Raw genomic sequence first — 11114 nt, 5'->3', positions numbered from 1 at the left:
AGCTTTGAAACTGTCTCATTCATATTTATTTTTCAATAAAATAAAAAAAAAATCAGCCTGGACTACATAAGCAAAACTCTATCTGAAAACCAAAAAAATAAAATATATTTTAAAAGTTATCTCCTAAATGAGGCCATCAGGTCATTGTATTTGTCTGCCTTCCTGTTGCTGTACGAAATACTTGTATTGTTAACTGAAAGGAAGAGAGTTATTTTGGCTGTTTTGGAGGTGTCCATGGTTGGCTGGCACCAAGACACAAACAGTGTAGAAAGGGCCTGGTGGAGGACAGCTTTCATGTCCTGGCAGCTAAAAGCAGGGGAACTGCATCACTGAGAGATGTGCCCTTCAGACCCTCCCCAGTGGCCTGTCGTCTAACAGTTAATCCCGATGAGGATAGCACCTCCATCATCAGACACCTTGTGCAGTCTCTTAACCTTCAGTCTTGTTCCCAGCTTCAGAGGAGGGTGCCCTTCACATTAGCCCTGTCAGCTTCCATTATCCAGAATGCTCATTCACTTCAGGGCCCATCAGTTTGAAAAACTGGTACAGAAGTTTTGGTTTCAGTTCTATGAGAAGTACTTGTAGGAAGCACCTCCTTAAGCAGTAGACTCATCTACCTCCAGTTTTTAGAGGAAGGTTAGTATTTTCCAGATGCAGATGAAATTTAACTTAAATTTTTTTCCCCTGCAGAACTGGAGATTTAGCCCAGAGCCTTCTCACTGGACTGCATCCAGCCTGTTCTGTTCTTCAGTGAGACAAGTCTCCCTAAACTGCCCAAGAGGGACTCATTTTTGTTTTTTGGGGGGACTCATATTTTTTATCTGCCTCAGTTTCCCAGAGTGCTGGGATTACAGAGATGTCCACTACACCCAGTTCTAATTTATTTTGAAAGTAAAAGTCTTTCCAGCACTTACTCATTCTGCTTTGGAATAAGGATTTTTTTTTTTTTTTTTTCCTCGAATGCCTTCAGGGCACTTTTGGCCAGCGGGAGAGTTGTGAGGTTCGAACTCCAGCAACCTGAGGCTGACAGCTTTGTGGAAGCAGCCACTTAAAGGCCTGAGCTAGGGCCAGGCCCCCTCATTCTGCTTTGGAAAGTCTGACAGACCCATTAGAAAATCAGGACCCTGGATAAATGGGTGAAGTTGAGGCTGTTTCATCTAGAGAACTTGAGGAGGTTCACTCTCTAAATCCCTAAAGTGACCTATGGAAGAGATCACGTATCCTTCATTCAGGTATATTGGAGAAATCACAAAAAAAACAAGTTTGGTTGAACAAGGAGCTTCCTCTGGGTCAGGGCTGTAGCTCAGAAATAAATACTTGCCTAACATGCACATGGAGAAAGAGCCTACACTACTTTTAGGTGGCTGGATGCCAGTAGGCAGACCAGAATGATGTTGAAACAAGACAAACATGAATTAGAATCCTAGCTCTATACTTTGTAGTGTACTTACACCAGATGTACCTTCAAGCAACTTAAACCCTCATGCTATGTATCTGTTTTAGAAGTATTTCTCTAAAATTCACTGTCTGGTGGCCGGGCAGATGGCTCAGGAGAATAAGTACTTCCCTGGCAAGTGCAAGGGCCTGAGTTCAATCCTGGTTCAGCCAAAATAAATAAATAAATAAAACTCACTGCATCTTTTATCTTTCACATTTCAATATTTGTCTACAATTTTTAATATGCTATAGAACTGACTTTCAATAAAGGTAATGAGAAAAAACTATAGGTTAAGTGCAAACACACCAGGCTTTGAAGCTGTTAGTTTTTGTACCTCAGGCTGCAATTAATGTATTGTTATTTTGAATTGGATGAAATACACTTACAGCTAGTTTAAAGAGGAGTCTGTGTATTAGCTTACACAACAGGGAACTGGAAGTAGTACTGGCTTCAGAAATGACTGGAGTGGTGGTCTTTTATCTTCTCTACTTGTTTCATGCTATAATCAAAGGTGTCCTGTATACTGTGATAGGGGCCGAGGAGATGGCTCAGTGGAATAAGCGCTTCCCTGGCAAGCGCAAGGGCCAGAGTTCAATCCCCAGTTCCGCCAAAAAACAAAACAAGAAACTACACTGTGATACATGGAATATGGAATGGGATAGAGAAAGAGGGAGACAACACATAAAACTTAGATAGGTACTGGAGAGAAAGAGGCAGGCAGAAGAAAAACTGTCTCCAGAGCCATAGGATCAAACACTTTGTACTACTTTGAAAATAAAAACAAAACAACTTTATTTGACAAGACAAAAACAAGTTATTTACAGTAGTTGTTTGCTCAAATAATTGAATAGGACAACTGCTTCTCCTCCAGCTGTATCTTATAACAAACTCCAAATAGAGGCTGCCCCACTCCCCAGACACCCCATTTTACTTAAGGGGAGAATGCCAAACAATTCAGCAGCATGGCTCCCTCACCCCTCATCACCTCCCCTCCTCAGTGCTCTGTGGGAAAGGAAAATCCCATTCAGCCAGTCCCCTGCTAGGAAGCACCCTGCCACAGTCACACTGGTCCTGGGTTCACTCACAGTCATGGCTGGGTTGGATGAGATGGTCAGACAGCTCTGAAGTTGCCATGTTCATTCTTTACCAGCTAAGCCTCAGGATATGAGGACCCTGGACCCCCTGGGGCACAGGAGGAAGGGGCTGCAAGGAGGCAAAACAGAGCCTAGGAGTATTGCTAACCCGAGACAACTCTCTGAGTTATTAAAAAAAAAAAAAAAAAAAGTCCCCACTCCCAAAATCAAGGGACAGGGCAAACCACTCAAGAGAGTGTGTGTACCTTCTTGAGGGTGTCAAGGTCTTCCTAAAAGGACACACGATGCGTTCTGTCTTTTTTATGGCCAGGTCCACCCACGTCAGTCAACACCCAGGAGCCTCTTCCCTTTATGCCCAGCCTGACAATTTTAGGAAACTACAGACTGGGGCTCCTGGCCTATTTTTTGGCCCAGTAACAATGTTATTAAGAACAAAAATACGCTGACTAATAAAAATCTAAGATTAGTGTTTCTTAGAATATATAAAGATGGGGTATACTGCTGTTGAACACTATCAGCAATGAAACAGCAAAACAGATGGAGATGAAGACCAACTATGATCTGTTTCACTGGGAAATTCAGGCAGGCCCCTGCAACTCCAACTTATAGAAAGGCAAAACAAGGACATACAAGCTTCTCCTGGGAATATGGTCCTGCCTTGGTTGTGGGAAAAGCTGCCTGTTGGAGTAGCTAGAAGGAATTCCCGACCAGCAGATGGCTCACTTCTCTCCAAGAAGGGGATGCTAGAGCCTCTGATGTTCTGGCCAAGTTCTTAAAGGATTCAGGAAGGATTCAAGACTGTACGATAAAGCCTTCAACAAAGAAGGGGTCAACATTAAAATGAAAGAAAAAAAAAATCAGTCTTAGTCTAGTTTATTCATCCCCCCAAAAAAGACAGTAAAAATAAAAATAAAAACAAACACTTCTCTGGATTTTACCGTTCTTCTCTGCTCTAAGCCTAGGTTTTGTCAGATTCTATTGGCCTCCCCCTTGGCTTTGGCCTTATCCCCTTCTGTGCCTAATGAAAAAAAGCCAGTGCCCACGTGTTTCCCCTGCTTTTTTGTTCCCCAGATGTGGTGGGGATTGTGTTGCGGGTGGTAAACCAACACCAAAACCATTTGAAATTTTGTGCTACTGCAGAAATTCAGCTGGTCCCCCAAAATAACATCCTCCTTCCTTACACAACAATCCTCAGTTGCAGTAGTAGATAAATCTGTTCATCAGACACTCATGCAATGCTCTCATTCCCCACACCTGGGATAACTACTGCTATTAATGCAAACCACAGCAAAAAGGGAAAAATTAACAGTTTAGCAAACACCTAAACATTCAACTGGAGTCGGTCCTGTTACATGTGCTGGGTTCCTCTTTTGTCTACACTTATGAACTTGGAATGTCCATACCTGGCTTGACAGAAAGAGGCATAGCTCAGCGGCAGCTTGGACCCACAGAGGTCTGAACTTGGCAGGTTTCCTGAGCCCAGCCCAGGAAAGAAGGCTAGAACAAGTGTCCTGGGGTTCTCTGGAGAAGCAGCAGCAGCACCATGCCTGTCTCCAACCCCCTGGTCTCACTGAGAGGAGGTCTGGAGAAATGGCAGAGTCAGCATAGGAGAGGTCCCCATCACAGTGCAGTGACGCCAGGTGGCATCTTCCTGCTAAGACCTCTGGACAGAGGAGATGATCCTGATGCTTGGCAGTGATCCACAGAAAACCTCTGTAGGAAGGAAGCGAACTTGGAACCCAGGACAGCTGGCTCCAGCCTTGAGCACCCCTGTTGGCAGATGCCTACTTGGGGTTCTCAGAGACTAAAGGGATGGGAGTGTGCAGCAATGGGGGTGCCGGGTCCTGCTGCTTCTGAAGCTCCATCTCAGCAGCTCTCTGCAGTGCCACCTCCACCAGCAGCTGGAAGCTGCTGAAGTCCTCCTTGTCCTGCTCGGGGGGTGTGGGTGGCGGTGTGTTGAAAAGTCCACCTGTGGGGCTCCCAGCCTCAGCCCTGGTCAGTAGGGTCAGTGTACCACCGGGGCTGACCAGCGGCTTAGGGGGCTCTAGCTCCCCTTGTGGGAAGGGAGCTGCTGGTTTTTCCCCCTGGCCTGAGTGAAGTGGCACAGAGCAAACGGACAGGGAGAGAACACTGGGGGGAGTTGGTACAGAAACGGCCAGCACTGAAGGGCTGTTACCACGGGGAAGGGCTACATCTGAGGCTTTCCCCCCACGGCGGGAAATGGTGAACTGATTAGGGTCTTTGCCATCCTTCCGCAGCATGTCCGGGAGGAGCCGCCGCCGGGCGTTGATGAACCAGTTACATATCTGGAATGAGTACAAGAGACTGGTCAGTTCACCTATCCAACACAGCTAGGCACTACTGTTTTCCAGGCTTCAGGAACATAGCAACAAACACTACAGACAAGATCCCTGCCCTCACAGATTCATGGAGGAGAGTTATGTAAGATGTCAAACAAACTGAGACTGGTGTGGCAGTACGTGCCTGTAATCCCAGCCACTGGAGACCGAGGTAAGAAGATTCAAAGTTTGAAGCCAGTCTGGGTAACTTAATGAGAATTTGACTCAAAAGAAAAATATTAAAAGGGATGAGGATATAATTTAGTGCTGAGTTTAATCCCCAGAACTGGAAGAAAAAAAGAAGGCTAAACGTATTAGTATACCTCTGGAAGGCCGAGGCAGAAAAATTCCAAATTTGCATCCAGCCTGGACAACTTAAGTGATTAGTCTTGGGAAGAGAGAGAGAGAGAGAGAGAGAGAGAGAGAGAGAGAGAGAGAGAGAGAGAGAGAGAAAATGAACTAGGAGTAGCCCAGGATGGCCTTGAACTTGTGATCCTCCTGCCTTAGCCTCCCAAGTGCTGGGATTATAGGTTATGTGGCATCACACCTGGTGAACTCCTTATGGGCAGTTGTACACATTGTCATTCCAGTACTTGGGAGGCTGATGCAGGAGAATCACTGAATCTAGGCCAGCCTGGGCTATGTATAGTGAAATCCTGTCTTAAAGGGGGGGGGGGTGGTGGTTCAGTAGAATAAGTGCTTGCCTGGCAAGTTCCAGGGCCTGAGTGCAATCCCCAGTTCCGCAAAAAATACATAAATAAATAAATAAAGTGTGTGTGTGTGTGTGTGTGTGTGAGAGAGAGAGAGAGAGAGAGAGAGAGAGAGAGAGAGAGAGATGTAACTCATTGTGAAGGTCTTGAGGAAAAGAAAAACAACAGACATAAACAAATAGAAAACTGCTACCAAAAAAAAAAAAAGAAAACTGCTACTATGTTGAGGCCAATGAAAGAAGACAACAATGGCTCTAGTCTTGTCTGTGGATTCCAAAGTATCTCTGAGGAACTGGCTGTTTAGCAGAGCTCTGAAGGACAATCCCTTGCTGCAGTGGAAAAGAGAGCAGCACAGTACCAAAGAGCAACCAAAGAGGCGGACCAGAGCAGGTTCTAGGCACAACCTCTACTGGTTCTTTACAGGCAAGCGGGGGCTGTAGGAGGGCTGTTTTGAGACAGGGTCTCGCTTTATAGTTCAGGCTGGCCTGAACACTTCATAGTCCAGGTTACCAGGAAAGCCTTGTGCTCACAGGGAGCCTGCCTAAGCCTCCTGAGTGCTGGCATTACAGGTGTGCACACCCAGCACAATGTTGTTTAAGGCACTCAAGATAGAAACTAGGAAGTCTCTAGTGCTCAGTTATACCCAAGCCTTTACTTTTTATTTTTACTGAGGCAGGGTCTCACTCTAAATTGCCCAGGCTGTTCTTGACCTTGTTCTTGAACTACCTCCCTTAGTCTTCTGAGTAACTTGGATTATAGGTGAGCACCATCATGCCTCATTAGGAGGATTTTAAACAAAGAAATGACTTGTTATGTGGACAATAGATTGGGACCAAAGAGTGTGGCTGGCAGTTTAGATTATGTTAAAGAAGATGCCAAGAAAAGGACAAATATTTCATGAAGTAGAAGAACCTGCTGCCTAGGTAGGTGTGGACAGATGAAGAGGAGGGAATAATGCTGAGTAATTCACTCCCCAAAGGTTACAAAGCATAATCATACTGCAGGGCAGAGAAAGTCACAAAAGCTACAATGGGCCCACAAAAACATTTCTGATACTAAGCAATACCAAGAATATTAGGGGGGCTGGGGAAGATAGCTCAGTGGAATACATGCTTGCCTGGCAAGCTCAAGGTCCTGAGTTCAATCCCTGGCACTACCAAAAAAAAAAGGGGGGGGGGGGGCCTAGTCCTAGCTCAGGCCTTTAAGTGGCTGCTTCCACAACGCTGTCAGCCTCAGGTTGCTGGAGTTCGAACCTCACAACTCTCCCGCTGGCCAAAAGTGCCCTGAAGGCGTTTGAGGAACAAAAAAAAAAAAAAAAAGAATATTAGACGTGGAATGTCCCATTAGTTGGCTGTTAAGACTCAGGTGCTTGTGGTTTGGGGGACATATCTAACACCCTACTCTGTATTTGTCTGGGCTCTCTGTCCACATGATCGAACCCAGAGTTTTGGGCACTGAGCTACATTCCCAGCTCCTTGGCCTCTTAATAGTTTCTTACTTTGTCCTCATCACTGGTTGTCCGTCTCTTTCCTTTTTTTTTTTTTTTTTGTAGAACCAGGGATTGAACTCAGGCCCTTAAGCGCTTATTCTACTGAGCCATCTCCTTGGCTTATTCTACTGGCTTATTCTACTCCCTGGCTTCTCTCTTTCCATTTTTTGGTTTCAAGTACTGGGAACACAGGCAAGGCAAGCATTGTATGATTTAACTATCCCACCCCCCCTTTATTTTATTTTGAGATGATGTCCTGCCAAGTTGCCCTGCTTGGTCTCTAACCTGCAGCTCTCCTACCTCAGCCTCTCGAATACCTGGGATTCTAGGCATGCAACTACTGTGCCCTATGTGCTAACACACACTCGGCCAATAAGCCAGTAGGTGAGTGATCATCAGTAAGTGCCAGGAAGAAAAAAACAAAGGAATACTACATAAAAATAAGAGACTTCCTTAGGGACCACATCTAAAGGGTGAGAAAAAAACAGCCACAGAAAGAATCTTCTAGATACGAAGTTCAGCAAATGTCAAGGTCCTAAGGCAGGAAAGGGTTCAAGAACTGACAGTGGGTGATGGGCTCATTAATGGACAAGGCTGACCGCATTAGCTTGGAATACTGGTCAATTACTAAGTGACTTGATGGAAACTTCACACTCCAAGTGCCCCTCCTGGTCTTTAGTTCATAAGCAAATATTTAAGGATTTGTAGGAAATACAAGCTGCTGCAGCAGAAAAAAAAAAAGCCTTCTATTTTCCCTTCACTTCCTCTGTTCTAGGAGGTGGGAAGTGTGTGGGCAGCAGCATCTAGCATTCCTCTAATGTCTGTGAGGTGTGCCAAAGGCCCAAGACTGGTACTAGCTTCTGTCCCTGGCTGTTAGCCTTAATTCTTGATCCATACCTGAGCAAGCGCTTGGGTACCATCTCCCCGCTGACTCCATCTTGGACCAGGCAAAGGGACAAGGCTCTGCCCTCCCCACAAGCTGGCAACTGCAGCTGCATCTGTTCCACAGGTTTTCCAAACTAGCACCAGGCCCCTCAGGCTGCAAAGCCCCCAGAGCAGAGACAGAGGTTTCTGTGGCCTGTTCTATTCTACCCTGGATGGATCCTGCACCTGCAGCTATGTACCTCTCTTCACCTGTGCTCTTCCCAGTGTAATAGGGCATGTACCTAGCATCATGAGACACTGGCTGAGGCCTCAATAGAAGTAGGGCTGCACAGCAGGGAGAAAGGAAGGAAGGAAACACTTGGTATCAGGTATCATCATGCCAGCCATCTCATTTGGATTGTGTTTAATCTACATACAAGCCCTTAAGGAAATGAGCAGTATCTCCGAAGTACTGCAGAGGGAACTGGAGCTCAGTGATGTGAAAGAACTTGCCCAAAGTCACATGGCCTCTGAGTGCAGAGCTAGGATTAAAACCCTGTCTCTTGGCTGTTAGCCACCCCTCCCTTGCTCTTCTACTGACTAGAGTTCAGACAGGCTAGATGAATAACCATCCTCATAATCCTAACAGTAACACTAGAACACAGAATATTAGGTGCTATTCTACGCATTCATCTTCAACAGCCTATAAGGTGGGTTGTGTAATAATCTCCTTTGGAGAAACATAGGCCCTAATCAGGGAGACTCAGTAACTTCAAGAAGTTACTGTCTAGAGGCTGCAATAAGGAGTTAGCCCAAGGCCTCTTCTCCTGGCTCCAGGGCAGCATCTTCCGTCTTCCCATGGCAGTCTCCTCAGCTACTAGAGGGCACAGCACGAAGGCACAGCATCTCTCCACTTCACTCCTGCATGCAGGGTAATGGCTGGGTCACAGTGACCTGGGTCAGGCAAAGTTAAGACTTAAGCCAGGGGGCTGCTTCAACAAAGCAGTCAGGCTCAGGTTGCTGTGGTTCGATCCCCACAACACAAGCCAACCAGTCATGCCTTGAAGGCATTCGGAGCAAAAAAAAAAAAAACAAAACACTTCTGCCATTAAGGGCTGGTGAGATGGCTCAGTGGTCTAAAGCACCTACTTATACTTCGAACAAGCTTAGCAAAGCACAGGGACCGCGGTTCAATCCCCTAGCACCACATGCCAGCCAGCCCCACCCCATGGTGGGCTGAGCTGGCCACACACACACACACACACACACACACACACACAAATAAATAAATAAAATTCTTAAAAAAAAAAAAGACTTAAGCCAAGTGCGGCTGTGGGGAAAGTCTCAGGGACGTGGGCCTGAATGTTGACTCGCCTTTGGGTGTGTACCTAACTTCTAGGGCCACCTTCCATTTTGGCTGAAGATACAAAGAGCACAGAAAATACTCCTTTCGCACACTCCCAACTGTCACTTGGGTCCACAGAAAACTAAGCATCTCATGCCATAGGGTGCCCTGCTGAGGGGCCGGACAAGGCAGGAGGCCCAAGTGCACCAGGCACTGCAGCCTCTTCCAGCTGCTTACCCCTCATGTAATTCAGAAATGAGGATGTGACTTGTCTCCACTCAAGGTCCTCAGAGAGGTGGTGGAGGTGAGGCATGAGTTCTATTCTATGGCTGGCATGGCAGCACACAAGCTGGGTACACGGAAAGCCTGTTTCTACCATTAGACAGACTCATGTAAAAGGCTGCCAATGTGTCAGGGCTTTTTTTAAGTCACTAGCAAATGGGAGGGAGATAGGTGGGGCACCAGGAAGCAGACCCAGGTCGTGAGATGAACCAGTATCATTAGGAGGCAGACAATGTTTTCATTCTAAGGTCTTCTACACTAGCAAAGATAGCAACAAGAGACAGAAAACAGGGACAGGTCTTTTACAAACACAGATAGTATTACCATTATGCCTGGTAACCACCCACACCTAAGTGTTGTTTTTTTTTTTTTTCCCTCTTTGTTTTTCTTTTTTTTTTTTTTTTTTTTTTTTTGCAGTACTGAGGCCTAGGTGTTTCTTGAGACCAGATACTGTTAGGTAGTTCAAACTGGCCTCAAACTCACAGCAGTCCTCCTTCCTCACCTCCTCAGTGCTGGGATTACAGGCTGTACATTGGGATCTCAGGTATTCTTAAAAACAGTGGGGTAAGCCAGGTCTGCTGGAACATGTCTTTATCTTAGAACTCTGAGAGGCAAAGGCAGGAGGACTGCAAGTTCTAGCCTAGCCTGGATGACTTAGTGAGACCTTGCCTCAAAAAATAATAATTAAAAAAAAAGGCTGGGTATGGTGGCACATGTCTGTAACCCCAGTCCTCAGGATGATTGTTGCAAGTTTGAGACCAGCCTGAGCTACAAAAGTGAGCTGAAGGCAACCTGTACTGTATAGGGAAACCCTGTCTCAAAGACAAAATAATGACAATAACAATTTAAAAAGGACTGGGATTCAAAGGCCTGGGTTTAATCCCCAGTATGGTGGAGAGATCAACTGGCTGAACTAGAATCATCTTTGGGATGACTTATTAAAACAACAACAGTAAAATAGCTATTTCCTATCTGTGTTATAGATCCTGTAGAATTGGGTTCAAGGTTGGGAACTTGTGGCTTTAAACAAGCAGAGTGTTTTTTTTTGTTTTTTTGTTTTTTATTTTAGGGAATAGTCTACAGGTTGTTCAGGTTCTCTCTCCTAGATTGAACTCATAGTGCTTCGCCTGTTTACAGCCTCCCAAGCGCTGTGATTACAGGCTCCCGCCACCACACCCAGCCTCATTTACCATCTCAGCATGCTCTAGGGGCGGGGCTGGCATGGCAGGCCTGGGGATTGGGGATTGAACCCTTGGCCCCTGTGCCTGCTTGCAGGTACTTTAATCTGCTGAGCTATTTGGCCAACCCAAGCAGAGGTTTCTTGTATCCAGGCTTGGGAATCAATGGTTTACTTAACTGGTGTAAATGTCCTTATGCACCAATCCTTTAATGTTTTGGCAAAAAAAACCTTATGCAGGAGCTCAAAAGTGGGGGCCTGCCCCTTAGCTCAGTTCTTTGGGGACGGAGAGTTAGCTCAGTAGAATTAAGCGCTTGCCTGGCAAGCGCAAGGGCCTGAGTTCAATCCCCAGTTCCGCAAAAAAAAAAAAAAAAAA

The 11114-nt window shown here is 45.9% G+C and overlaps 1 protein-coding gene across 6 annotated transcripts in view; it reads right to left on the bottom strand.

The window, feature by feature from the left end:
- Window positions 1-2213: 2213 nt before the first annotated feature.
- The window catches only part of Tgif2 (TGFB induced factor homeobox 2), an 18784-nt gene continuing 9883 nt past the window's right edge, over window positions 2214-11114 (bottom strand). For all 6 annotated transcript variants that reach the window (XM_023714802.1, XM_023714805.1, XM_004630881.2 and 3 more), the window contains one exon: window positions 2214-4838. In XM_023714802.1, coding sequence (XP_023570570.1) covers window positions 4317-4838 — 522 coding nt within the window. In that variant the 3' untranslated portion in view covers window positions 2214-4316. The remainder of the gene's footprint in view (window positions 4839-11114) is intronic.

This window comes from Octodon degus, unplaced genomic scaffold (genome assembly GCF_000260255.1).
Source record: "Octodon degus isolate 3935 unplaced genomic scaffold, OctDeg1.0 scaffold00037, whole genome shotgun sequence".
Lineage (NCBI taxonomy): Eukaryota > Metazoa > Chordata > Mammalia > Rodentia > Octodontidae > Octodon > Octodon degus.
This window is presented reverse-complemented; position numbering and strand designations above follow the sequence as displayed.